The sequence below is a fragment of the Stomoxys calcitrans genome, chromosome 3, assembly GCF_963082655.1.
Source record: "Stomoxys calcitrans chromosome 3, idStoCalc2.1, whole genome shotgun sequence".
In the NCBI taxonomy this organism is placed as follows: domain Eukaryota; kingdom Metazoa; phylum Arthropoda; class Insecta; order Diptera; family Muscidae; genus Stomoxys; species Stomoxys calcitrans.
This window is the reverse complement of record NC_081554.1, coordinates 137,360,087-137,386,192: the sequence shown is the minus strand read 5'-3', so window position 1 is coordinate 137,386,192 and position 26,106 is coordinate 137,360,087. Positions and strand designations below refer to the sequence as shown.

Below are 26,106 nucleotides of genomic sequence, written 5' to 3'. Positions count from 1 at the left end.
TAATTGTCTGATGGCTTTCTAAATGATTGGCTATTCCATAATATTGAAATAGCTAAAATCAATATATTTGAGTGACACAAAGGCTTTTTCGCAGGAAAAAATTCCATAAATCTAGGAAATGAGAAATAAATTGAATAAGCAAGAAAAAAACAAACGATACTTATCAAAAATAAATAAGTAATCAACATATAATATATACCACAATGATTGAGTGAGCCGACATTTCTCATTGTTTGTAGGCTTCTCTACTTAACGCTTACAGATCAGTTTTAAATCCTAAATATTCCGTCTATCGTTGCATTACTTTTGTTCTGTAAATTGCTGAGTTTTCGTTTTCTTTATGAAAACACACACAAACAAATCATTCTCGGAATCAAGAGACTACTGATCGTAGTCAACAATTGCAGGAATTGTCTTTAAGGGCATCTTGTTGCGTCCCTGACCTAAAAAAACTGAAACCCACATTCAATCATAAACTCTAATTAAATAAATTATGTTTTGTATATTCAATCAAGAAATATAATTTTTTTCCAAAGTTCAATTTATTTAATTTAGAAAAACCTAAAGTCGGCTATTCACCCTTAGAAAAAATAAAACACGGCGTTTTCAATATTGTTCCCAATGTTTCGTGAAAGTAAAGCAGCACACATATGTGAGCAGATCAACCACAAATTTTCAAAATCAACAACACAAAACTGTGCTCGATCGCTTGCTTTAAGACAGCTTCTAGTGTACAAGTTTTACTTATCAAAGTCTTTAAGTTTTTTGCGTATGCCCTATGTTTAACACCCAAGCAGGCAACAATTTTTTTACTCTCCAACATAGGATCGTGGTAAACTGACTTCGTTTTGCTGTTTGTAACACGTCGAAATATTGAACTAAATCCCCATTTAGTATATATATATTATTGATCGTCTAGAAATTTTATGTCATGTCCGTCCGTACGTCTGTTAAAAGCACACTTACTTTAGAAGAAGCTAAGCTCGCCGCTTGAAATTTTGTGCAAATACTTTTTACTTATGTAAAATAGATCAGTTGGGATTGTAAATGAGCCAAATCGGTCTAAGGTTAGATATAGCTTCCATATAAACTGATCTGATCATCACCTCATATGGTTCCTACATAAACCGATTTTCAGATTTGACTTCTTGAGCCACAATGAGGCGTTATTACTTAAAATTATTCACCGAACTTGTCACTATTGCAGCCATGCTAATATACCCATACACCCATAACAGTGATCGGCTTGTTGTACGCTCTAAATACTAAACAAGTTAAAAGGCATTAAGTTCGGCAGGGCCGAACTATGGAAACCCAGCACCTCGGGTATATTTGTAAACCCCCTTTCGTCACAATCCTATGATAATTGGATAACTTATGCACCCAAATGCGGCACGGACATTGATTGATTTTATGAGCTTCAGACCATTAACCGGCCAGCTATTGGGTTGCCCAAAAAGTAATTGCGGATATTTCATATAGTCGGCGTTGACAAATTTTTTCACAGCTTGTGACTCCGTAATTGCATTCTTTCTTCTGTCAGTTATCAGCTGTTACTTTTAGCTTGCTTTAGAAAAAAAGTGATAAAAGTATATTTGATTAAAGTTCATTCTAAGTTTTATTAAAAATGCATTTACTTTCTTTTAAAAAATCCGCAATTACTTTTTGGGCATCCCAATATATCTAAATACAGTCCTATTTTTATTATATTTTAGTCGGATGGCAGGTGGCCTAAAACTACTCACTGGTTCAAATTTCAGTGAAATTGGATAAAAAGTAATGCTTTTATGGGCTTCAGACCCTTTATCGGTAGATCGGTCTATATGGCAGCTATATTTAAATATATTCTTATCCAAACCATATTTGGGGCGGATGTCGGGAGACCTAAAACTACCAACTTTTTAAAATTTCAGCGAAATCGGATAATAAATAGGGCTTTTATGGACTTCAGAACCTTTATCGGGAGATCGGTCTATAGGGCAGCTATATCTAAATATAGTCCGATCTGAACCAGATGTTGGGAGGCCTGAAACTACTCACAGTTAAAAATTTCAGCAAAATCGGGTGAAAAATGACCCTTTATCAGAAAATCGTTCTATATAGCAGCTATATCCAAATATGTTCCGATTTGTCCCGTTCAAGAACTTAACCAGCGTACAAAAAAAGACGTATCTGTGCCAAATTTAAGCTCAATATATCAATTTCTAAAGCCTGTAGAGTGATTACAACAGACGGACGGACACACGAACAGACGGGCAGACATACGGGCATCGTCAAATAGTCTTAGAATTTTAGGACAATCCGAAATATATATACCTTGTAGGGTCGAAAATTGATATTTCGATATGGGGTCGGAAATTGATATTTAGGAATGACTAAATGAAAATGGAAAGTAACATCGAAAAAATTGATGCCTGAAAAGCCGTTCTGTTCACAAAATCCCTAAATGTTCTTCATGTTACGCCCCTTTTGTTGGTTTAACTCTGATATTGTTGCCCCACCAACGCACAGTGGGATGCGAAAAAAATAAGTGGAAATAAGTCTGCCATTTTGGAGCGAATAGAGATATCTTCATAGAATTTTACATGGTTATAGCTGAGGTGTTATCCAGTTTATATGCAATTTAAGGGCCCTAGAAGTCCCAGGGGCCCATTTGTGGGCATTCAAAGCTGGTCACCTTTGTGAAAAATAAATTTCAAATTGAAAATATCATAAAACCAAAACCACTAAAGATATCGTCCTAATTTTTCACAAATTTGTCTTTTTAAAAAATTAGTACAAATCTTGGCCACATTTCTTGATGAAAACACCCAAAATCCCCAAACTTGGGAAAGATATTTGCAAAACTGGCATTTTTAAGTAAAATGTCCGTAGAGACCTCAATCCTTGGATGGCGCAACAAATTTTTTGCATGCAATTAGTTATTACTTGGGACAATGAAAATATGTTATAAAGTTTGGGGTCTCAGCTTTGCGTTTTGAGAACACGAAGGGTTTTTCTGTTTTTTTTAAAAAATATTGTACTTCGCAGATCTCGATACTCTTAAAACGCATCCACATTAAGTCTTCTTTTCAGTACAGTAAGCAAAATTGATAATGCTGGGTCAAGTTTTCTGTATAGAGACGAAACAATAAAATTAAATTGTTTACAATAAAATGCCAAAAATTTACTTTTTTCACATTTTTTGATTTGTATCTCGCATGACTGAAGTATCGGACCTTAGCATATATCGCAACAAAAAAATAGTACATTTTATTATCTTTTTAAATTAGTTAAAAAATCGGTTCAGAAATGCTTCCACCAGCAGCAAAATAAGAGACCTGCCTCTGCGAAAATTAAAAAAAAAAACATTGTTAGTCAAGTTTCTTGGACACTATAAAAGATATCCACACATTTGGTCCAGTAGTTTTTGTAGTGCAGTTTTTTAAGGACTTTTCAGAAAAAAAAAAAATGTTTAAAAATCGGAACATAAATGCACTTTTGACAGCCTGAACAAAATTTTTTTGGGCCATGGGACTTCTAGGACCCTGAAATTGTATAACACCTCAGCTATAACCATGTAAAATTTCATGAAGATATCTCTATCCATTCCAAAATAGCAGACTAATTTCCACTTAATTTTTTTTTATCCCACTGTGCAACGTATCGTCAACTTCGCTAAATACCTTACACACGCTACACTTGCCGCATCTATTCTGTATAAAATATACTGATCTCCGTCTTACTTACATTCTGTATTAGCTTCGTCTTCTCAAGATCCGGAACACCCGCAGGGTTTCCGTCGTCCTATCGACTGTTCCACAGTACTACACATGCTTTCTTTGCCCACAGCCAAAAATCGGACTGCGTCGACCCGAAAGGCCGTTCACCAATTTTATTGATGCCAGGTCTTTAGATTTTACTATAAAACGGTTTGGTCTTTCATTGCCGTTTATTAGGCTATGGATCGCACCCAAACAATGTGAAGCGTGCCATCGTCAGAGAAGGCGTTAATCTCCTTCTTACACTCCAAGACTGCTCGTGTTCTCACAATGATGTTTATTTTAATATCATACCACCTAACGCATTCTGCAGAACTATGTTATGGTATGACAGTCGGAAACAGATCGCAGTCCCTGGATCCTCAGTGTACACTGCCAGATCCACTCTGTCCTCTAGTTTTGATCCATCCGTGTAGTATGAACTAACAAATAGGATGTGCTTATATGATTTGATATTTTTATACCCACCACCGAAGGATGGGGGTATATTCATTTTGTCATTCCGTTTGCAACACATCGAAATATCCATTTCCGACCCTATAAAGTATATATATTCTTGATCAGCGTAAAAATCTAAGACGATCTAGGCATGTCCGTCCGTCTGTCCGTCTGTCTGTTGAAATCACGCTACAGTCTTTACAAATTGAGATATTGAGCTGAAATTTTGCACAGATTATTTTTTTGTCCATAATCAGGTTAAGTTCGAAGATGGGCTATATCGGACTATATCTTCATATAGCCCCCATATAGACCGATCCGCCGATTTAGGGTCTTAGGCCCATAAAAGCCACATTTAATATCCGATTTTGCTAAAATTTGAAAAAGTGAGTTTTGGTAGGCCCTTCGACATTCTTCATTAATTTGGCTCAGATCGGTCCAGATTTGGATATAGCTGCCATATAGACCGACCCTCCGATTTAGGGTCTAAGGGCCATAAAAGCCACATTTTGTATCCGATTCCGCTGAAATTAGGGACAGTGAGTTGTGTTAGGCCCTTCGACATCCTTCGTCAATTTGGCTCAGATCGGTTCAGATTTGGATATAGCTGCCATATAGACCGACCCTCCGATTTAGCGTCTAAGGGCCATAAAAGCCACATTTTTTATCCGATTGCGCTGAAATTCGGGACAGTGAGTTGTGTTGAGCCCTCCGACTTCCTTTGTCAATTTGGCCCAGATCGGTTCAGATTTGGATATAGCTGCCATATAGACCGATCCTTCGATTTATGGTGTTAGGCCCATAAAAGCCACATTTATTACCCGATTTTGCTGAAATTTGGGACAATGAGATGCGTTAGGCCCCTTGATATCTTTTTTCAACTTGCCCAAGATCGGTTCAGATTTGGATATAGCTGCTATATAGACCGATTTCTTGATTTAAGGTTTTGGGCCCATAAAAGACCCATTTATTGTCCGATGTCGCTGAAATTTGGAACAGTGAGTTTAGTTAGGCTCTTCGACGTCCTTCTTCAATTTTGCCCAGATCGATCCAGATTTGAATATAGCTGCCATGTAGACCGATCTCTCGATTTAAAGTCTTTGCCCCATAAAAAGCGCATTTATAATCCGATTTCACTGAAATTTTACATAGTAACTTATGTTAGGCTTTTCAACATCCGTGTCGTATATGGTTCAGATCGGTTAATTTTTAGTTATAGCTACTGTACTTATTAGTATTTGGTCCAAATCGGAACAAGTTTTGAAATAACTGATATGGGTCATAAGGTATAAAATTTTCACCGAATTTTGATGAAAGGTGGTTTACATATATACCCGAGGTGGTGGGTATCCAAAGTACGGCCCGGCCGAACTTAACGCCTTTTTACTTGTTTTTGCCTAAGAAGAGATGCCGGGAAAAGAACTCGACAAATGCGATGGAGGGTGGAGGGTATCTAAGATTCGGCCCGGCCGAACTTAGCACGCTTTTACTTGTTTTGATTTAGTTTAGTTCCATACATTGGATATCGGATGTTCTGTATAAAGTGCAAAGTCGTAGTCACGGATTCGGAGCGAAGCGTTAAGCGGAGCGGGTGGACATATTTTTGCCACAGCGCAGCGTAATTTTGATAAACCGGAGCTGAGCGATATTCAATCTAATTTTCAATTTTTCGGTTTAAGAACTTGATGTTTTGGCGAATTAATAAATAAACAGGCTATGCGCTATAGAAATTCTTGCTGCTTCCAGCCCACAGTGATCGCTGCCATTGGCCAAAATTTAAACAAATTAAAGTCGAATGTTTGGTGCCAAATATGAATACATTAACTCTTTAGAGGTTAAGCATCTAGAAGAATATTTGTGAAGAGAAGAATCAATAATTTGGTTTCAAAGGTGAGTTTAGTGTAAAGGGAAGTGAAAGCTAAATATTAATAATAACAAGTAAAAGCGTGCTAAGTTCGCCCGGGCCGAATCTTATATACCCTCCACCATGGATAGCATTTGTCAATTTCTTTGAATGACTTTATCAAATATATAAAAGCTATATCAAGTTAGTGGCCGGTATAAATTGCACTTGTCATGGCTGTTCAAAGTCATGGAAAAACTCCACCTCCAAAATTTCAGCTGAATCGGGTAGTAATGGCGCCCTCCAGAGGCTCAGAAGATCGATTTATATGGCAGCTACACCGGGTTAACAACAGATTTAGACCTTATTTAGAACAGTTGTTGGAAGTCATACCAACATTTCAAACTGGATAATAATTGCGCCCTCTAGAAGCCCAAGAAGTCTTATTGGGAGATCGGTGTATATGGGGGCTATATCAGGCTATGACTGATTTAGATCAACTTAGCGCAATTGTTGGAAGTCATACAAAAACACCACATGTAAAATTCCAGCCAAATCGGATAAGGATTCCGCCCTCTAGAAGCTCAAGAAGTCAAAACTCAAGATCGGTTTATATGGCAGCTATATCAAAGCATGGACCGATTTGGCACATTTAAAATCCCAACCGACCTACACTAATAGGAAGTAATTTTGCAAAATTTCAAGCGCCTAGCTATACTCCTACGAAAGTTAGCGCGGTCTCGATAGACAGACGGACGGACAAATGGAATGCTGAACGGACATAGCCAGATCGACTTAAAATGTCAAGGCGACCAAGAATATATATAATTTTTGGGGTCTAAGATCAATATTTCGAGATATTACAAACAGAATAGCAAAGTTAATATAGCCCCATCCTATGGTGTAGAGAACGCAATTCTTATCCGATTTGGTTGAAACTCTGTATGAGGGGTTATGTTTTGACTTTCGACAACTATGCCAAGTATGGTCCAAATCCGTTCATAACCTGATATAGCTTCCATACAAACCGTTCTCCCGATTATACTTCTGGAGCTACTTTTTATCCGATTTGGCTGAAATTTCGTACGATGATCTTTAACATACGTGCCAGATATGGTCTGAATCGGTCGAAATTCTGATAAATTATTCATATATACCGATCTCTCGATATTACTTCTTAAGATCCTATTGGGCATAATTTTTATCCGATTGTGCTGAAATTGTGCACAATGATTTGTACTACGATCTCCAACTTCCTTGTCAAGTCTGGTCCGAATCGGTCCATAACCTGGTCCCTAGTTTGCCTAGAGATACTAGGCAAGAAACTGACAAATGCTATCCATGGTTGAAGGTACATAAGATTGGGCCCGTCCGAAATTAACACGCTTTTTCTTGTTGATCATACTTTCTATGTATGTTAGAGGTCATAACAAAACACTATGAACAAAAATGGTTTATATGTGAGCTATATCCAAATTGTGATATTGATCTAAAGTTTGGCATAGATTCTTATTTTCAAAATAATATATAGGTTAAGTTCTTGAGCAAGCAAAATCGGACTATATTTGGACACAGTTGCCATATAGACCGATCTCCCGGTTTGGGGTATTAAACCCATACAATCCGCTTTTATTGTCCGATTTTGCTAAAATTGGAAACCGCGAGTTATACTAGGGTCTCTTATATCTGAACCAAATATGGTCCGTATTGGCCCATAATAAAAAATAGGTGCCATATAGACCGAACCCGATTTTCTTGATTTTTAAAACAATGAATTCTATGCGCCCATAACAGGCGCATTTATTACCCGATTTACCTAAATTTGGAACAGTGAATTTTATTATGCTCGTCGACATCCATAGCGAACATGGTGCAGATCGGTTCATGTTAGGATATATCCAATTTCGCTGTAATTTGAAACAATGAGTTACACTAGGCCTCTCATTGCCCGAACTGAACATGGACCATATATAGATATAGTTGTCATATAGACCGTTTTGCCGGATTAGGGTTTTAAGTCTATAAAAGTACCATATATTACGCGATTTCGTTATGTCTTCCACCAATCATGCCAAATCGGTCTATAATCTGATATAGCTCCCATATAATCCGATATCACGATTTGACATCTTGAGCTCCTAGTAGTCGCAAATTTTATCCGAATGGGCGAATTTACGTACATAGTGTCCTATTATGATTGTGAACAATCGTGAAAAGTTTGGTCCAAATCGGTGTATAGTCTGATATGACTTTCTTTTAAACCGTTCACCCGATTTGTCATATTGGAGGCCTTCATTTTTATCCGACTGGGCAGAAATTTTGTACCTAGTTTTCTGTTAAGGCTTCCAACTTTCTTTAACAGAATCCATGCACGTTTTTACTTTCTGAGTTAATATCCGCACACAATTGGTGTGCTAAGCTACACCCTAAAATGTCTTTTTGAAAATATGTTGAAGCTGATCCCCAGTGGAACAAGATATGAAGGAGCATTTCTTCTTCTGAGATACCTGATTCCTAATTGGGAGTAAGGCGTACTTCCAAAACTTATTCGATGACCCCTTACCAGTATCTTAGTCCACGTCCAAAGATCTTTCATTTTAGTCCAACATTTTGCCGATCAGTTAACCTGTGCATTCAGCTTTTTTTTGGGTGGGCGGCCCCTGCAAAACTTTAGGGACAATGTTTATACGATATGGGAGTCTCTACACCATTTCCTAAGGCCTTTAATTTGGTGCCCTTTGTATCCTAATCGAATTATATGTCAATTTTGGGGGTTTTGCGGGTGTGGCGCTCCTCTCGGCCATTTGACCTCAACGTTGAATAGCAATTTCGTGATTTGTGTACAAGGATTTCGCTTAAATTGGTACATCCATTTCGTTAAAAAAGACTTTTTGAAAATTGTGGTATAGATAAGGGCCCGTAGTATTTTCTACGAGATGCAGTTGAGGATTTTATGTCTCACAATGCAATTCGAAAACAAGGTACACATCTATACAGAATTTACTGTGAAAACTGAACAGTGATGCAGTGCTCGTCCGACCGTGATTGGTATTCATTCCGTTTGTTCGTCCGTCTTTTATTCTGCAATCGATAATCATTGGATAAAAAATTCGAACTGTAAGAATTTTCATACAATGATCACGGTATTTTTTATATTTTAATCTTTTGGACTAAGGATCAAAACTATAAAATTTGAAAAACCAACTTCGGATTTAGATATCGGTTTTATATACACATATCGCCTGACTCACATATACAACGTCTGCTCGAAATTAATTACTGGCAATTTTGATTACTGCGGCAATTTTGCTTATTTACGTAGCCATTCAACCAGAAATGAGCCTCATCGCTGAACAAAATTTGTCGATAAAAAAGCGTATTTTCTGCCAACTTTTCTAGGGCCCATTCACTGAAAATGATTTGCAAGCGTTGCTCGTTAGTAAGTCTATTCATGATGAAATGTCAAAGCATACTGAGCATCTTTCTCTTTGACACCATGTCTGAAATCCCACGTGATCTGTCAAATACTAATGCATGAAAATCCTAACCTCAAAAAAATCACCCTTTACAATAGGACTCCCTTAAGAATAATACAAAGTTCATTCGCAAGCATTTTGCGGCACACTACTGTTGAATGTAGTGGATGTTTTTCTAATTTCGCTCTGCAACGATATTCTGTAACTCGTAATAGAATGTTATTTTTGAATATAATTTTATGTCATTCAACGATAGCTGCGATAATGATATCCAAAAACCCAACAGCTGCGGTGGTTGTATCAGGCCGTAGCATGTTGCCTATTTTATCTTTGCGTGCCAATAATTTGCCAAGGTCATCGGCTTTTGCTGGTAAACCAATACGCGCTTTAAGAGAGCAAACGGCACGCCAGTCGGTTAAAAGGCTGCGGTCACCTGGAGAGCATCTTATCCCAATAGAACTAAGTATAATAATAGTAACATGGGTCCATGAACCTTTACTTATGTCGCCAAGTTTAGCTGGATGAAGGTAGTTGTCGACAAGGGAGAGGAACAGGGCTGCATGCCTAGGAAAAATTGCAGTGGGACAGACAATGGACTGTCATCAGTATACTCCGATGTTTTGCGGAATTTCCAACAAGTCTGAACAGGTCTGTATCCTACAGATTAAACAAGTTGAAGCTGATGGTGTTAAGAAGCGGTGAGGTAGGGGAATCAGGTGACGACTTAGCAGTTGTTGCTGAACACTTGTCTGAGGAGCTAACGACCACATCTTTAAAGTCTGGCGGATTGCATGGGACTGAAAATCCCCCAACCACGTTCAAAACAGAGGGTGAAGGTGTCGAAATGGACCCTATAAGCATTGTGTGGGTCGGTTATCCGTTGCGATTGGGCTTAAGTTGCTCACCACAGGGGAATGACGGAACTCAAAAGGTGCACACATATCAGCAGCTTGTAAAACATCTAAGGAGGCATCGTCCACACCGCAAGTGTCTAGTGTCCTGAGGAAGAGTGGAAAAAATATCACTGGATGCTTGGAAAAACTCATCATGACAATATCGAACGAAACTTATGACGATAAGCTCCTAGCGGACTCAGAAGAAGGGTTTGAAGGTTTGAAGGGAAGGAAGGTTTGGTCTGGTTTATGCTGATAAATCTCCTCCATAGTAAGGCCGATTCGGCGGCATTAAAGGTTCTTCTGATGGCACGATAATTTGGCGTTGTTCTTCAAATGACGTGGCTGTTGCGGTTAGTGAAAGTTTCCCGGCACTCGTAAAGATACACTTCAGGAAGCCTTACGTGCCAAGGCGAAGTGGGCTACAGAATTTGGTCTTTGCGTAAATACCTCTAAGACGGAAATTGTTCTTTTCAGCAGGAGATACAAGTTGTCCACAGTGGCACCTGTCTCCTTGGGAGGAGGGAAAGTTCCATTTACTATAAGCGCAAAACACATGAGTGTTCTGCAAGACAGGAAATTTTACTTCAAAACCAAATTTTTGGATGAGGTCACGAAAGGCAACCCTTGCCAAATACAGCTGCAAGAGAGAAATTAGCAAAAGTTGCGGGCTTAAACAGCGCGTCGTGCACTGGGTGTATACTGAAGTTGTCAGACTTATAATACTATATGGTATTGTGGTTGTTTGGACTGCTTTTCAAAGGTCAACCTATTGTTCAATATGGCTTGTTTGGGCATGACAGCCTCACTGAGGACGACACCATCCGATGCACAGAATTTAATGCTAAACTTAATGCCTCTGGACATTGTGGGTAGACAAATTGATGCGATCACTTTTGTGAGGCTTAATGAGCTTTCTCTTAGGTCATGCGGTAGCTACGGGTGCTGTGTTGTCCTTGATACAAGGCCCAATGTTCTGGGCATTGCGGACTAACCATAGCTTGAGCCGCTTTTTGACAAAATGTACTATACTATCATTCCTGATAGAACCGATTTCAACTACGATATCCCTGGCATTAGAAGTTGCATAGTCTTCTTTACGGATGGCTCCAAACTAGACGACGGGATTTGGGGTGTATTCTAAAGAACTATAACTCAAGATGGTTACCCGACCACTGTAGTGTATATCAAGCGGAGATCCTTACAATTAAAAAATTTGTGGAATGGCTAAAATATAAAAGTTCATTACGACGAGTGGCATTAATATCTTCTCCGACTGCAAGACAGTCATTAAATCTTTGGAAAATGTTTTTCTAAATTCAAAGACCGCCCTCGTCTTTCACAGATCTCTAAAACAGATAGCTCAACTGTTGAAAATTCACCTGTTTTGGGTGCCGGGCCACAAAGATATCCCAGGGAAATGTAGAGCAGAAGAACGAAATGAAAGTCAAGTTTTCAGGATCAGGCCCGAAAATAAACAAATGACAAATGGTCACAAATGGCTTAATCTAAACTAAAATAGGTCTACCGCTCTGCTGTCTCTGGCTAGTGATCGGAAAACATGCTGATAAACTGAAACTTGCAAATAACGACTCCTGCAGACTCTGTGAGGACGTCCAGGGAGAAGAGACTATAGAAGATTTGCTGTGTATGCACCGAACTGGCAGTCAGAAGGAGTTCCACTTTAGGTTCTCATTTCTTTGAGATCTTGTATGCTTTGGCGGACGTGAACATTCGCTAGTTGTTGGGCTTTTTAAAGCGATCTGGATAAGTTTGATGGCAGACTGCCACTTAAACCTAACCCAACAATATTGAAGCAGAGTTGTTTGTTACATTTGCAATTATTTATATTGAAACAACGTGATGTCGCATTACCACTTCTGCGACATGTGTTCGCATTTTCTTCGTCAAAATTTGTATACCCTACATCACCACTGTGGCACAGGGTATTATAACCGTGTGCATTTGTTTGCAACGCTAAGAAGGGGAAGAGCTAGACCCATTAATGTGTATGCCAATCGGTTTAGAATCAATTCCTGATTCGATTTAATTATGTCCGTCTATCCGTCTGTGTGTCTGTGAACACATTCTTGTGATCAAGGCATAGGTTTGTCCGATTTGTTGTCCGATTGTCATAAAATTTTGAACAAGTCACTTTTTTGGTTCAATGACGAACGTTATCGATTTTGAACGAAATTGGTCCATATTTTGGTATAGCTCCCATTTATATATTTTATCCGATGAAGACTTTTAAGTCTGTAGTAGCCAGAATTTTGGTGCTATCTTTACAAAATTTAGCGTAAGGTATTCCATTTGACATCCCAGTACAATTCCAAATTTTGAGTGATGGGTTTTATTTAACGTCCAAGCATGTGTGCAAAACTCCGTCAAAATCGATCCAGATTTTGATATAGCTCCCATATACATATATCATCCGATACGTCCTTTTTTGGCTGTAGAAATCACAACTTTGGTTCGATTTTTATAAAATTTTGCGTGATGTGTTTTATTTCATTCTTATTGCACTTTTGGACAAAGCAGGTCCAAATGTTGGACAAGATTTTTTGTGAATTTCCCAAATTATGTCGATCGAACCTATTAATAAATCTTCGAATGAAGAATTTATTTGTACGGTGAGTCCCGTGTAAGTTTTACTGGTAGCCATAAGTCATCGCAATTCGAAAAACTTTTCATAAAACTAAAAATCGCCCTGCTTGAAGTATTTAATATTCTCAAAATAAAATATTTTTGTTTTTTAATAACCTTGCGTTTTTGTTGTTATAAAGGGTGATTTTTTTGAGGTTAGGATTTTCATGCATTAGTATTTGACAGATCACGTGGGATTTCAGACATGGTGTCAAAGAGAAAGATGCTCAGTATGCTTTGACATTTCATCATGAATAGACTTACTAACGAGCAACGCTTGCAAATCATTGAATTTTATTACCAAAATCAGTGTTCGGTTCGAAATGTGTTCATTCACCGTAACGTTGCGTCCAACAGCATCTTTGAAAAAATACGGTCCAATGATTCCACCAGCGTACAAACCACACCAAACAGTGCATTTTTCGGGATGCATGGGCAGTTCTTGAACGGCTTCTGGTTGCTCTTCACTCCAAATGCGGCAATTTTGCTTATTTACGTAGCCATTCAACCAGAAATGAGCCTTATCGCTGAACAAAATTTGTCGATAAAAAAGCGGATTTTCTGCCATCTTTTCTAGGGCCCATTCACTGAAAATGATTTGCAAGCGTTGCTCGTTAGTAAGTCTATTCATGATGAAATGTCAAAGCATACTGAGCATCTTTCTCTTTGACACCATGTCTGAAATCCCACGTGATCTGTCAAATACTAATGCATGAAAATCCTAACCTCAAAAAAATCACCCTTTATTACCCACTAAGGGACAAAAGGTCATAAAACGATAATACTTTTTGTGTAAAATTGCAATACAAAATGTCTAAATATTAATCACTTTCTGCATGAAAAAGTTATTATATTTTGTGGCGCATCTAGTTGCCTATTATTACATAGTGAAAATAGTTTAGGGTGTAGGTCGTATTCAAAATGACGAAGGATGAAGTAAGTGTAGAAAAAAACAAGTAAAAGCGTGCTAAGTTCGGCCGGGCCGAATCTTATATACCCTCCACCATGGATCGCATTTGTCGAGTTCTTTTCCCGGCATCTCTTCTTAGGTAAAAAAGGATATAAGAAAAGATTTGCTCTGCTATTAGAACGATATCAAGATATGATCCGGTTTGGACCGCAAATAAATTATATGTTGGAGACCTGTGTAAAATGTCAGCCAATTCGAATAAGAATTGCGCCCTTTGGGGGCTCAAGAAGTAAAATAGAGAGATCTTTTTATATGGGAGCTGAATCCGTCGTACAAAATTTCAGGCAAATCGGATAATAACTGCGACCTCTAGAGGCTCAAGAAGTCAAGATTTATGTGGCAGCTATATCAGGTTATGAACCGATTTGAACATTATTTGACATAGTTGTTGAAAGTAACAATAAAAAACGTCTTGCAAAATTTCATTCCAATCGGATAAGAATTGCGCACTCTAGAGGCTCAAAAAGTCGAGACCCCAGATCGGTTTATATGGCAGCTATATCAGGTTATGGACCGATTCGAATAATACTTGGCACAGTTGTTGGATATCATAACAAAACACGTCGTGCAAAATTTCATTCCAATCGGATGAGAATTGCGCACTATAGAGGCTCAAAAAGTCAAGACCCAAGATCGGTTTATATGGCAGCTATATCAAAACATGGACCGATATGGCCCATTTACAATACCAACCGACCTACACTAATAAGAAGTATTTGTGCAAAATTTCAAGCGGCTAGCTTTACTCCTTCGGAAGTTAGCGTGCGGACGGACGGACGGACAGACGGACGGACATGGCTAGATCGACATAAAATTTCACGACGATCAAGAATATATGAACTTTATGGGGTCTCAGACGAATATTTCGAGTAGTAGTTAAACAGAATGACGAAATTAGTACACCCCCCATCCTATGGTGGAGGGTATAATAAAGATGGCTTTTCAGGGTTAATATAGTGAAAATTTTCAAGGAATACAGGATAATTATGAAGCTCAATCATTGCTTAAATGAAAACATTACTAAAATTTCAATTCACTGTCAAAAAAAAAAATAATAATTTGTATATCATTGAAGGCTTTACTTCGCCAAGGAAGACCAAGACTGTGCAATTATGCTTGATTCTGACAGAATTTAAAACGCATTCATTTCAATGCACGCAGAACTCGTACCAAGTAATACACAACACCATCACAGCAACATTCAATGCACACTGTAATTTAGGGGTCTGAGCACAAAAAAGGGAAGAAGGTATAAACTGCTGCAGGAATAAGCAATTTCCTGCAATGATGCAATGCTTCCTTTCTCGTCTGCTGCACAACTTTCGCAATGACTATTAAACAATTGTCATTAAATGAAAGATGTTATTTGTTATTATGTTATGTTATTTGGTCTGTTTTCTCATTTTCACTTTCTTTTCTCTTTTTCTCCTTATCGCTGCCTTTTCTCTGGAAATCACGTTTGCTGTTGGATTTGTATATGAACTATGTCCATCGTGTTGGCGCCATTGATTTTCCTCCTCATCATCATATTGGGACAACACCAATGCAACAATGCACTTCGCTTTTGACAAACGAAAAAACATGCCTAACAATTACCGACTTTCTGCTGAATTTTTCGATTTCGCTGATGTGGCCATGCTCATGCCACACACACGCGTATGTTTAAACTCACATTACAGCAACATAACACCAAGGGTTACGAATCAAACATGATGCAACAGAATCCTAGCACTGGCAATGTTGGCACATCAACGGCAACCATCGCAAGTTCTGTTTGCAGTGGCAATGACGCTTCATCTGTTGCTGTACCCTTAACATTCAATCAAATCAACGCAAGAACCCATTTGATGGCTTCCGCCTCCATGCTTTCGCCCACGGCCTCAACAACTGCCATGGTCAGTTCGGTGGCAGCAACCAGCACTTTGAATCGCAGTGCTCTTGGCGGTGCTGTAACAACTTCAGCAGCAGGCGGCGGAGGCTATATGGGTGCTGATGTGACCAATATAATTGGATCACCCACCTCGTTGGCGTCTTCGACGGGGCTGGCGGCTACTACGCCGCACATGCATCAACAATTGCATACAAGTGGAGTAGGCACACTGCCCCCGGGTTTGGGGAGCGGTGGGGGCTATATACTAAGCAGTCTCATTAACAGCAGCAGTGGCACAGCCATGTCCAGCTTGCACCATAACCCCTCTTCGTCCTCCACCGGTACGTCGTCGGTTTCCCCCAATACCGGCGGCAGCACAGGACGTGTTAACCATCACCATGGGACGGCGGCGACGACGATGCATCACCACAACACATTAGGGGGTCGTGCCAACCACGGCCATTTTATAGGTGCAACACCCTCAATGATGTTGACGTCACAAACAACATCGGCTCTTAGTGGAAGCGGCAGCACACCAGGCTCAACTTCTGGTGTTGCCCTACTTTTAGGCTCAGGTGGTGCAGTCGGAACGTCATCCCTGGCTTCCGCCGCCCCCTCAACGACGACTACATCTTGCAACTCATCCACTGACCTGGACGATAATATCAACATCATGGCCATTAAAGATTGCCTAATGACCCAGCGTGTGCCCGAAAGCTGCGTCTGAGTTGCTTCACAATCATCCACAACTTCATGCCATAAACAAAAGATCTTTGCGAAACTCCTGGCCTTGTGCGACAACATAACCTACAGAAGTAAAAGTGGCCCAAGCGATATACTGATTATCGTCAACATCTGGAACAGCATTTCATTTTAGGCACATCTGAAAATAATTAAACAGCGTGGGTAGAGTTGCAGAAAGTGTAAAACAACGAAATTGCGAGTGAACAACATAATAGAGCCATATGTATAGCATGCAGCTGTTCATTCACGATTAATGCCAATGCAAAGTAACATAACACTTCATTATAATAATTTATTCAATCCCTTAAAATTTCATATTTCATAATATCTTTAAGCTAAACTGAATAGGTCTTTTGCCAGAGGTGTCTAGAGGTGTACACGCGAGTTGTGGTGTCAACCGTAAATGTAAATGCAAATATGCCCAAGCACATTCTATTAATGTTGTCCACCATAGGATGGGGATATACTAAATTAGTCATTCTGTCCGTCCGTCCGACTGTCGGTCGAAATCAAGATAGCTGTTGATGTCAGATACTCACTGTTGATGTAGGTCGTTGGGGATTGCAAATGGGCCACATCGGTTCAGATTTAAATGAAGCACCCTTATAAACCGATCTCCCGATTTGACTTCTTGAGTACCTGGAAGCCGCAATTTTTGTCCGATTTGGCTGAAATTTTGCATGTGGTGTTCCGTTATAACATCCGACAACTGTGCCAAATACCAAATCGGTCAATAACCTGATATAGCTCTCACATAAACCGATCTTCCGATTTGACTTCTTGAGCTCCTGGAAGCCACAATTTTGGAATGGGCCATATCGGTTCAGATTTAGATATAGCTCCCATTTTAGATATAGCTCCCATATGAACCGATCTCCCGATTGGCAAGCCGCAATTTTTGTCCGATTTGGAAGAAATTTTGCGTGTGGTATTCTGCGACCACTTTCGATAACTGTCCCAATTGCGATCGAAATCAGTCTATAACCTGATATAGCTCCCATATAAACCGGTCTCTCGATTATCCTTGTTTGGTTCCTAGAAGCTTTAATTTTTGCTGGTTTCACAGAAATTGTGTATATAGAATAAAATTATGCCCTTCAACTAAATTTATTTTGTATAAATTTTTAGCAGAATTAATGGTGGTGGGTTCCCAAGATTCGGCCCGGACGAAATTAGTACGCTTTTACTTGTTTTCTATGACTTTGAACAGCTATAACAAGTACGGTGCATACAGGTCAATAACTTGATTTAGCTCATATATATTTGAAAAAAGTCATTCAAAAAACATGACAAATGCGATCGGGTTTACAAGATTCGGCCCGGCTGAACTTTGCACGTTTTATATTGATTTGTTTTTAACTGTTAATTACTGGTTTCTCGTAAGTCGTGATTTTTATACCACAGTGGGGTTTTTTTCGTTAGTTGTGAGTCGTACGTGAGAATACGTGAATACATTTTTGTTTTCGTGAGCGTGCTTGAAGGTGAGATGGAATTTCACGTGCACATCTCTAATTTGTTTGTTTCATCTTTCCACAGTAGCAAAATATATCCATGAATTACATTCCTTCATGCCCTCAAGAAGAAAGAATTTGCCTGAATTAGATGCATATATTTTTTTTACAATTGTTGAATTAATTACAAGCAACTTTACATCGACGATTGTAAAAAGACAACGGGGCGCAGAGCATATTAGAAAATTTAACTGGAAAGTAATAAAACCGACCGTGGTTCGAACCTCGGAGTAACAGCCAGAGCCGTTACCTTTGTCTAGCGTTCGAAGCTATTGACACAACTTCCGAAAAATGCACAGAAACATGATTATACCATTGTAGTTTCGATGACAACAATTGTTGATATAATTTTAAGCCTATCGGTAACACACACAAACACATGCATTGGAAAAACAAGTAAGAGAGAGTTTGGCTGGGCCGAATCTTATATAACCCCTCAATGGATCGCATTTGTCGAGTTCTATGCGCGGTATCTCTTTTTAGGCGAACAAAGAGTATTGAATAAGAACTGTAATGCTATTGGAGCTATATCAAGTTATAATACGATTCGGACCGTAGATTTATGCTTAACATTGTAGAAGTCATTGTGTAATATATCAGTTCATTCGGATAAGAATTGCGCCTTGTAGGGACTCAAGAATCAAAATCGGCAGATAGGTTTATATGGGAGCTGTATCAAGCTATTGATCGATTCAGACCATATAAGAAACGTATGTTGAAGGTCATGAGCCGTTGTACAAAATTTCTGCCAAATCGGATGAGAATTGCGCCCTCTGAAGGCTCAAAAAGACAAGATCCCAGATCAGTTTATAAAACATCTATGTCAGGTTATGTTCGGATTTGCGCCATACTTAGCACAGTTATTGGAAGTCATACCAAATCACCTCATGCAAAATTTCAGCCAAATCGGATGAGAATTGCGTGCTCTATTGGGTCAAGATCCAAGATCGGTTTATTTGACAGCTATACCTGGTTATAAACCGATTTGAATCATACTTAGCACAAATGTTGGAAGTGATACCAAAACACTACGTTCAAAGTTTCAGTCACATTGAACGAGAATTACGCCCTCTAGAGGCTAAAGAAGTCAAGACCCAAGGTCGGTTTATATGCCAGCTATATCAAAGCATGAACCGATTTGAACCACATTTCCCGCGGTTGTTGGAAGTGATACCAAACACCACGTGCAAAATTTCAGTCAAATCGGACGAGAATTGCGCCTTCTAGAGGCTCAAGGAGTCAAGACCCAAGATCGGTTTATATGACAGCTACACCAAAACACTGACCGATTTGGCCCATTTACAATCCCCACTTTTTTAAGTGGCTAGCTTCACTCCTACGAAAGTTAGCTTGCTTTCGACAGACAGACGGACGGACATGGCAAGTTCGACTTAAAATGTCACGACGATTAAGAATATATATATACTTTATGGGGTCTCAGACGCATATTTCGAGGTGTTACAAACAGAATGACGAAATTTGTATACCCCCATCCTATGGTGGAGAGTATAATAACATCTACTAGACAGGGTGCCTGGTGAACTTGGTTAGTGTCGTACTTATATCGCAATGAATTCGATATAAGTACAACGGACAATTGGATAGAATCGAAAAAAACTAGCAAAAATATGACATTTGAGAACGGATAGAGATAACTCATTGAAATTTCAAATGGTTGGCTGATCGACTGATTGGTAACAAGGCTGATAGGATTTCATCTAAAACATATCAAATTTCCCCATACAATTTTGTTTCTTCAAAATGTCTACAGAATCTTTGTTTTCCCAGATTTCCGTTTTCTCTCCAATAAGAGGTGTTAGTCTGTATTAAAAAAAATTAAATTTTTTGAGATAAATGTTCGGATATTTATTTCATAATAAAGTGGAAGGTAGACCGTTAATAATAAAGAAGAACATTAGCCAATGGCCACCACGTTTTCAGGACCATTTCCTTTTCATGAAGGAAAGGTGGGCTGTTGACGTCCACCTTATCTTTCACGTGGTCCCAAAGGAAGAAGTCGCAAGGTGTTAAATCGCAAAATCTCGGTGGCTAATTAATATAACCTCTTTCAGATATAACACAACCAGGAAACTTTTCCCGTAAAAAAAGCAATGGTTTCTTTGCTTGTATGGCACGTAGCATCATGTGTCGAAAGTTAACGTTGTCCAGATAAATACCATCCAACTGCGACCATAAAAATCATTAATAATCTCTCCATAGCGGAATCCATTTCCCGTAAATGTAGATCCAATGACCCTGCCGGACCATAAACCGTACTAAAACAGTCACACGTTGAGTGGGGGGAGGGGGGCTTCTCAAAAATAACTCTTGGACTTTCCAAGCCCCAGATGCGATAATTTTGCTGTATTGAGGTCCAACAAGGTAATTCACGACGACCCAAAACTTCTTTAGTTTTGCGAACTGTAACTGCAAGTTTTTCACAATTTTTGTAGTGAATTTTAGCAATTTCAATGCGTTGTAAAAGCGTATATCGGTTCATTTTTATAACCACCACCATAGGATAGTGGTGTACTTCATTCCGTTTGTAACACTTCGAAATTTTTGTTTGTTTTTTTTTTTTCGAGACGAGCTCAATGATCGGAGATGCAAATGGAAAAGGGAAGCCAATGTTAGCAACACACATCAACCACTATATATTATTCTGGGATTAAATATTGATCTGGGATCCATAAAGTTTATATATTCTTGATTGTATTCAGATTTTTAGTCGATTTAGCCATGTCGATCCATCTGTCCGTCCGTCTGTGGAGTTTTTACATCATTTGGCAAAAATTTGGTATGTAACGTACACGAATGGCTATCAACTAAGTTAGTTCGAGTATATTTTTAGCAGAATACGTGGTGGTGGGTTCCAAAGATTCGGCCCGGCCGATCTTAGCACATTCTTACTTGTTAATAATGGTGTAGTTTCTACTTGTCAAAGGTCAAAGAAAAACAGCTTCAAAAGTGATGGCTACCGAAATTTCTGTTGATTCAAAATAACAACTCTTGTTGGAGGACCCTTTATCTTATTGGGCGGTATGTTCGCCTAGAGTCTTTTTACCTCTTTTAAAGCGGGCGTAAAGCCCATAATGCGTTATTTTTCGTCACCATCTTGGGAACCCAAAAATTCTTCTAAACATTTTATAATTGAACTCAGTTCATGTATAAAATACTTTGAAATTTTCATATTTCGCTTATTTGAATTGTATATTTTAATACAAAATGTGTTAGCATCAATAAACTAACTTACATTTTACAATTAACCTGCCAATTTTACATTAGAAATTTGTGTATATTCAAAAATTTTTTGTTTTACTAAAATGTAAATTAGATACATATTCATGTAAAAACACATTCATATCCTGAAAAACATATGAAAAAAAAAATCTTATCTTATAAATAATGTAAATTTCTAAAATGAAAATTGAAGTTAAAAACTCTATCATTAAGTTGATTCTACAAGAAAGACTCTAATTAGGTGTTTAAGTATTTTATTACTAAAAAAAACTAGAACTGTTTAAGGGAAAAATAAGAAAGGAACCCCTATGGAAAAATACTCTCCTATAAAAGAAAAGTTTAAATTAAAAAAGTACATGCCACTAGTTTAATAAATCAATTTCCAAAATTAAAAAAATACACAAAACAGCCACTAGCATTAATCCGTTAAGATTAAAGAATTTACATGTGAAATAAAAAGTCAATAAACAAAGAATATATTAAATTTGTAAATAATGGAAACCCGACGAAATTAAAAAAAAATAGTTACATCATATATAGTGAATACATAGAATTAGCAAAAGGTACATACATATATAAGAAAAATTAAATCCAAAAACAAAAATAATTAAAATAAACTAGAATATGTAAGTTAAAGCAAATTGTAGTTTAATTTTTACTCTTATTGTATGATTATTTGAAACTCAAAACAGAAAACCGGAATATAAATTCGATAAACATAAGTATTTATATTTTAAGCAACAAATATCATAAATCAATAACACTAGAAAATGAATTTCTTATCTAAGTAGTTTTCTGACATAGGAGTAAATAAACGGTTTACCCACAGACAGCTACAGTAGGACATTTTTAGCAAATCAAACAAAGTATGTAAGTTGGGAAGCCAATTATTATAGCAAACATGCATTGAAAACACATACCACAGTAATTATAAAGAAAAAAAACTAGTTATACATTATAAATATAAAAAATAATAATGCGAATTAAGACATGAATTAAAAAACAATAATAAAGCTGTGTTAAGAAATCATTAAAATTATTTAGTAATTTTTACGGTTTACAAGAGGTTATTAACGAGAGGTAAGTATTGTAAAGGAATTAAAATATACTTTTAATTTCGAAGTTTTTTGAAGCCAGCATTCAAAACTCGAGTGCCATTCATTACAAAAATTTTAAACTGTAGTCAATATTGTCGTAATCTCCATCTTTATTTTTACCAACCACCGAAGGATGGGGGTATATTCATTTTGTCATTCCGTTTGCAACACATCGAAATATCCGTTTGCAACACATCGAAATATCCCTACAAAGAATATATATTATTGATCAGCGTAAAAATCTAAGACGATCTAGCCAAGTCTGTCCGTGTGTCTGTCGGTTGAAATCACGCTACTGTCTTTAACAAGTAAGAGCGTGCTAAGTTCGGCCGGGCCGAATCTTATATACCCTCCACCATAGATCGCATTTGTCGAGTTCTATGCGCGGTATCTCTTTTTAGACAAATATAGAATATTGAATAAGAACTGTTATGCTATTGGAGCTATACCAAGTTATAGTCCGATTCGGACGGTAAATGAATGCTCAATATTGTAGAAGTCATTGCGTAATATTTCAGTTCATTGGGATAAAAATTGCGCCTTGTAGGGGCTCAAGAAGCAAAGTCGGGAGATAGGTTTATATGGGAGCTGTATCAAGCTATTGATCGATTCAGACCATATTAGACACGTATGTTGAAGGTCATGGCTTCTCTCATGACGTTGTACAAAATTTCAGCCAAATCGGATGAGAATTGCGCCCTCTAGAGGTTCAAGAAGTCAAGATCCCAGATCGGTTTATATGGCAGCTATACCAGGTTCTATATCGATTTACGCCGTACTTAGCACAGTTATTGGAAGTCATAACAAAACACCTCATGCAAAATTTCAACCAAATCGGATGAGAATTGCGGGCTCAATTGACTCAAGAAATCATGATCCAAGATCGGTTTATATGGCAGCTATACCAGATTATGAACCGATTTGAATCATACTCAGCACGGTTGTTGAAAGTAATACCAAAATACTACGCGCAAAATTTCAGTTTAATCGGACGAGAATTACGCCCTCTAGAGGCTCAAGAAATCAAGACCCCAAATTATTTCAAAACATGGACCGATTTATACCATACTTAGCGTAGTTGTTGGAAGTGATACCAAAACACGTCGTGCAAAATTTCATTCTAATCGGATAAGAATTGCGCCCTCTAGAAGCTCAAGAAGTCAAGATCCAAGATCGGTTTATATGACAGCTATACCAGATTATGAACCGATTTGAACCATACTTGGCACAGTTGTTGAATATCCTAACAAAACACGTCGTGCAAAATTTCATTCCAATCGGGTAAGAGAGGCTCAAGAAGTCAAGGCTCAAGAAGTCAAGACCCAAGATCGGTTTATATGGCAGCTATATCAAAAGATGGACCGATTTGAACCATACTTGTTGGATATCATAGCAAAACACGTTGTGCAAAATTTCATTCCAATCGGATTAGAATTGTGCACCCTAGAGGCTCAAGAAGTCAAGTCCCAAGATCGGTTTATATGGCAGCTATATCAAAACGTGGACCGATAAGGCCCATTTACAATACCAACCGACCTACATTAATAAGAAGTATTTGTGCAAAATTTCATTCCAATCGGGTAAGAGAGGCTCAAGAAGTCAAGGCTCAAGAAGTCAAGACCCAAGATCGGTTTATATGGCAGCTATATCAAAAGATGGACCGATTTGAACCATACTTGTTGGATATCATAGCAAAACACGTTGTGCAAAATTTCATTCCAATCGGATTAGAATTGTGCACCCTAGAGGCTCAAGAAGTCAAGTCCCAAGATCGGTTTATATGGCAGCTATATCAAAACGTGGACCGATAAGGCCCATTTACAATACCAACCGACCTACACTAATAATAAGTATTTGTGCAAAATTTCAAACGGCAAGCTTCACTCCTTCGGAAGTTAGCGTGCTTTCAACAGACAGACGGACCGACGGACAGACGGACGGACATGGCTAGATCGACATAAAATGTCGCGACGATCAAGAATATATATACTTTATGGGGTCTCAGACGAATATTTCGAGCAGTTACAAACAGAATGACGAAATTAGCATACCCCCCATCCAATGGTGGAGGGTATAATAGTATACCCCCTATCCTATGGTGGAGGGTATAAAAATAGAGATATTGAGCTGAAACTTTGCACAGATTCTTGTTTTGTCCATAAGCAGGTTAAGTTCGAAGACTATACCTTGATATGGCCCCCATATAGACCGATCCACCGATTTAGGGTCTTAGGCCCATAAATTCCAAATTTATTATCCGATTTTGCTGAAATTTGAGACCGTGCGTTGTGTTAGACCCTTCGACATCCTTCTTCAATTTTGCCCAGATCGGTCCCGATTTGGATATGGCTTAAGGGCCCAAAAAAGGCGCATTTATTGTCCGATGTCACTGAAATTTTGGACAGCGAGTTGTGTTAGGATCTTCGACATTCTTATTCAATTTGGCCTAGATGAGTCCAGATTTGAATATGTTGTAAATGCGCTTTTTATGGCCCCAAAAACCTTAAAATTACAATAGATCATCTCTTGATTAAAGGTTTTGGGCTCATAAAAAGCGCATTTATTGTCCGAAGTCGCCGAAATTTGGGACCTACAATAGATCATCTCTTGATTAAAGGTTTTGGGCTCATAAAAAGAGCATTTATTGTCCGAAGTCGCCGAAATTTGGGACAGTGAGTTGTGTTGGGCCCTTCGATATTCCTTTTTATTTTGGCTCATATCGGTTCAGATTTGGATATAGCTGCCATATAGACCGATTTTAAGGTTTTTGGGGCCATAAAAAGCGCATTTATTCTCCGATTTCACTGAATTTTAACACAGTGACTTTTGTTAGGCTTTTTGACATCCGTGTCGTATATGGTTCAGATCGGTTTATTTTTAGATATAGCTACTAAAAAAATCAATATTTTGTTACACATAATTAAACAATGACTTTTACTTATTAGTATTTGGTCCAAATCTGAACATATAGATATAGCACCGGATTTTAACTAAAGGTGGTTTACGTATATACTTTGGGGGTATCCAAAGATTTGGGAGATCAGGCCAGGCGCAGCATTGGATTTAGTGAAGAAAAAGGACATTCCTTCTCGACCAAAGGCACACGCTTGGATACCAAAGATTCCCGCAGATCCTGAATCCATACTAGGTAGACTAAGGGACTGTAATACCAATCTTTCAACCACTGACTGGAGGATTGGTAAGTTTGATAAGGCTGATGATGACCGGAGGCATGCTGTTTTCGTACTATATTCTGTCTGTCTCCCAGACCTCAAAAAGTCTGCAGGAGTTGTAACCTACGGATTAAACAATTTAAAACCGAAGGTGTATAGATGCTGCTACGGTGGCACTTAAGGTGTTTCTGATGGCAGGAGGATTTGACGTGGTTCTTATACAGCAACCATTGGTATGTGGCGGATTGGTTTGTGGCCTAAGAATTCTGGGATTTAAACTACTTAAGGGTATGGGGAAGGGGATACTAAATGTTTTTCTTCTTCCGTCGCAAAGCACTGAAGATTTAGTAGTAGCCAGCCTTGAAATAAACAAGTCTCATTACTGGCTGGCTTCCCTAATACGAGTATGATTCAGAGCTGCCGCCTTCAAACCATAAGACGCTG

At 38.3% G+C, this 26,106-nt stretch overlaps 1 protein-coding gene across 2 annotated transcripts in view; it reads left to right on the top strand.

Annotated features, from left to right (window-relative positions):
* The window catches only part of LOC106090264 (neural cell adhesion molecule 1), a 782,082-nt gene extending 764,925 nt beyond the window's left edge, over positions 1-17,157 (top strand). Inside the window, exons 19-20 of one of the 2 annotated variants that reach the window (XR_009397497.1) lie at positions 15,707-16,907; positions 16,977-17,157. Coding sequence is in view for 1 of the 2 variants with exons in the window: in XM_059364284.1 (XP_059220267.1) it covers positions 15,707-16,624 (918 nt within the window). In the remaining variant the exon portion in view is untranslated. Of the gene's footprint in view, positions 1-15,706 lie in introns of both variants that reach the window. The other variant, XM_059364284.1, reaches the window with a different exon arrangement.
* The last annotated feature ends 8,949 nt before the right edge of the window (positions 17,158-26,106 follow it).